Here is a 4,075-nt window from a genome sequence, read left to right as displayed (position 1 = left end):
ACCACACAGCATTAAACTTCATTAATACTGGACTTGGATTTAGAAATACAATGTTATGTCTAAATTTCCTATGCATTCTGGAGAAAAAGAGATTTTCCACTGCAAGTTCTTTGAATAATTTTGTTTCTGATACAAAAATTGCTGAAGTGCTGCATGTGTCATGAGAAAGCAAGCTGACTTGTCTGTTTTGTCTTAACAGGGCGGAAGAAGGAATCTGTCTACGGCATCCACTACTAGTTTGTTATCCAGCATCCACCCCTGCTAGAAGGCCATCATGCAGCAGCCTCCACAGACTGTTCCCGCAGGAGCGGCTGCTCCACCTCCTGCAGGCATTGCTCGGAATATGTACTGGAGAAACGGCTCGCTCAGTAAACGAGCAAATGCAACAGCTGCCCCAGTGCAGCCCGTGACAGACCCTTTTGCATTTGGCAGACAAACTCCACAGGGTCCCCCTTTAGATAATCTATCCACGGGCAATGCGTTGGTTATGCCGAGTCCTTCCCCAGCGGCGTTTCCGCAGCCGGCTCTTATGCTTACTTCACCGCCGTGTGCAGGGGACAACCCTCATGGACCACATACGTCTCTATCTGCTCCTGTATCTCAACCAGGAATAAATACCAGTATGTTTTCTAATGTTCAGGTTCCTTCACCGTCCCCGGGATATGTTATAAATAGTACTACAGAAGTGCATCCAAATGCAAATCTTGGACTCCGTGGGCCTGCAGTACCATTGCATTATAATACAGGAGCAGCAGTTGAAAATTCTTTCAGTGTGCATCCTGGAATGGTGTCCAAGCCTGGAGGTAGACAAGATGTTAGTAGAGATCCAAACGATGTTCCTTCAGGACCCAATGCAACACCACTCTTCCCTCCATCTCCTCAGCAGCCTCTGTCTCAGTGGAGGCCTGTTCCAAGTAACCTGCAGTCTCCAGTTCGAAATTTTGTGCCCTATCCTGATCCATCTTCTCAGACTGATGTTCATAACATTTCTCAGTCTTCTGTGAGCACTTCTCATCTTCCTCCACAGACGAATTTACAGCAGGGTCCTGTACACCAAGGTATTCCACAAAATATGCAAGCACCTTTATCCATTGGTTGTGAAAAGAATGGGAAAAATGGCTCTGCAAATAGCAGCATCCAGCCTGGAAATGTGTTTAGGCAGAACGCAGAAATGCCTAACGCTTGGTTAAGTCAACCATACCAGCAACAGTTTTACCCACAGCCACCATTGCACGACTCCAGTTTTGTCATTCCCACCACTCAGGAAAGTAACCCCAAAAACCAGTCTCCAGATACGTCCGAAACATTAAATAGGCCTCTTCCCACAGATCGAGATTCAGGAAGTCTCTCCATGTTTTTCAAAGGGGATGAGGCAGAAAATGAAGAAATACTTTCATCTGACAAAAATTACATGGTTGAGAAAACAGAGTTTGACGCTTGTCAGCCAAATTTGTATCACCAGCCAGTGCATCCTCAGAGGGTTGGGACAGGCTCAGCCAACGAGATGGTACAAAAAGGAATGGATGTCCAATACTTCCCTAAAATTGTAAGTCAGCAGGAGCCCACGGCTGTTAAGCACTCCATGTTTGTCGGTGAGGACAAGGCACGTATAGGTGATGTGTCTGGGAACGGTGGGTCACAGTATGAAAATGTTGAGAACCTGGAGTGCGTTCAGAATCAAGAAGTGCTGCCGAGTGAACCACAGAACATCAGTGCTTCATCCCCTGCGGCTGGTCCTGATCTGTACAGATATGGATCCTTCCCAGGTCAGATGCTTCCGAAGAATGCTGTTGTGAGCCGTGCTGAAGGAGGACCAAATTTGGAGGCACCTGATTCATTACCTCATCCTGTCCGACCAGATAGTGTGTCTTCAAACTACAGCAGCATTAGCCACAGGAGCGCTTCTAGCTCCGCAAGACCTCAAGAGCAAGTCGGTACGTTTATTCAGCAAGAAAGTGGGAAGCCTGATGAAGAATCTTCTGCGAGCTTCTTTAAACAGATCGACTCCTCTCCTCTTGGAGGCGATTCAAGTGAGCTAAACCTGGGCAAGAACTACCATGGCAATCTATCCCAGCCTCCAACTCCAAGTCCTCCTAAGCCTACCGGAGTATTTCAGACAAGTGCAAATAGTTCTTTCGAACCGGTGAGATCCCATGGAGTTGGTATAAAACCTGCAGAGATTGACCAAGCGAAGATGGTGGTTGAATTAAGAGAGAACCCCTCAATCCGAAAGAATATCAAGACCACCACAGCTGTGCCGGCCGCGTCCCCAGGCAATCTTGAACAGCCACCGGATAACCTGGAAACTATTGCAGGCACTGGTGAACCTGGGAATGTGTTGCACTCTGGTCCTGTTATGGAAAATATACAGTCAGTATCTGAGAGAAGGTCCTCGACAAGAGCTCAGGGAGCAGTTAAGAAGTGTGATAGCCCAGCAACAACTTTATGGGCTCATAACGAGCTACCTAATTTTGGGGGAAATGTTCTTCTAGCTCCTGCTGCTCCTGCGGTGTACGTACCTGCTAAACAAACTGTGGAAGTCATTCAGCCACCAGAAGAAGGCCTGCCTAATCAGCAGCCAATTAAACCAGGAAACATTGCTGTACAGCTTTCCCAGGAGGGAAATATATCTTCAGAAAATCTTGAGAATCCTCCCAAAATGGGAGAAGAGGAGGCGCTTCAATCTCAGGCAAGTTCTGGTTATGCAAGTTTGTTGTCTTCTCCACCTACAGAGTCTTTGCAAAATCAGCCTATCCTGATTGCTCAGCCTAATCAAAGCTATAACTTGGCTCAGCCAATTAATTTTTCTATTTCTTTATCTAATCAGCTAAGCAGCAATGAAAACAATCAGCCAATGAAGGACTCTGGGGCTGGGGACAAGCCTGCAATGGGTCCCCACACTTCACATGCCAGTGGGATCATTTGTGGGGAAAACGTGCCATTACCTGTGATGCAAGTTGGATCTTTATTAGTTAATGCACTTCCAAATGCTAATCTGTTAAAACATAATTTATTACAAAGCCCTGTTAATTCCTCTGATACTGTTTCTAATCAGCCTGCAAACTTGCTTATGAAAACTCCTCTTAATTTGGCTCCAGAAGGGCAAAAGAATGTTAATATGGAAGGTTTTGTTCCTGAATTTGCTAGCAAGCCAGGGTCTAACTCATCCATTTCTCCAGGGATGAATATCCCCAGTGGAAGTACAGGTGTAATAGTTCCCCCTGTTAATTCTGTAGTACAGGCTAATAATTCTGCAAATCATTCAAATAGCAAAGAAGAAGCTGCTGGAGTGCTCGACTTCACAGTATCACGGACGTTGGAGAAAAGCAGTGCAAGTCATTCTGTTCAGGTGCATAATCAGTCACTTTCTGGTGGTCCAGGCTATCCACAACAGTCAGCTGGTAGTGCTGGTCAGGGGGGTCCTGAGATGCATGACAACCAACATTTCTATCAACAGGTGACAAAAGATGTACAGCATCAAGCTGTATCAGAGCGAGCTGTACAGGGAGCATTGCCACCTCAACCACAAATACAAGCAGCTCAGATGCAGCAACAAGCATCATCTGGGCACTCCTCAGTTCCTCCGAACTACCAGATTCCCACAGGGACTAAAGCCATGCAGGCACCTCAGCAGCGGGAGAACCAGATGCCGAGCAACTGTCCTCAACCTGTGGGTCCCCAAGAGGCGGGTTCAGCACAGCTGACAACAAGGTACGACCAACCGAGTCCTGACAAGCCGCCAGCATCTGGGCCGCCATCAGCTGCTCCGACGTCCACGGCCCCTTCTGCCTCCGCCAGTCAGTCAGTCGTGCCAAATGCACAAGACCTGCAGCGTCCACCTCTGCCTCAGACTCCTCAGGGTGACTTTGGTCCACCCCAGAACCCGTACTACTACTATAGACATCCGTATGATGCTTACCAGCCTCCGTATGCGGCACCTTACCCTCCTGCAGACCCCAGAACAGCTCATCTTTACTACATGGTAATTTTTTGTTTTATTATATCATGTATTAATAATTTGAATTCTGAGTTTGAACGGTTGTCATGATCAACATTCAGTATAGCATTCGTCTTC

The 4,075-nt window shown here is 47.0% G+C and overlaps 1 protein-coding gene across 1 annotated transcript in view; it reads left to right on the top strand.

The window, feature by feature from the left end:
* Positions 1-274: 274 nt before the first annotated feature.
* Positions 275-4,075, top strand: part of SEC16A (SEC16 homolog A (S. cerevisiae)) — a 24,976-nt gene continuing 21,175 nt past the window's right edge. Inside the window, exons 1-2 of the mRNA XM_010147187.1 lie at positions 275-2,689; positions 3,458-3,982. Coding sequence (XP_010145489.1) covers positions 275-2,689; positions 3,458-3,982 — 2,940 coding nt within the window. The remainder of the gene's footprint in view (positions 2,690-3,457; positions 3,983-4,075) is intronic.

Source organism: Eurypyga helias, unplaced genomic scaffold (genome assembly GCF_000690775.1).
Source record: "Eurypyga helias isolate BGI_N326 unplaced genomic scaffold, ASM69077v1 scaffold13992, whole genome shotgun sequence".
Classification (NCBI taxonomy): Eukaryota; Metazoa; Chordata; class Aves; order Eurypygiformes; family Eurypygidae; genus Eurypyga; species Eurypyga helias.
Note: the sequence above shows the minus strand (reverse complement) of the source record. Positions and strands in the feature narration are given on the sequence as shown.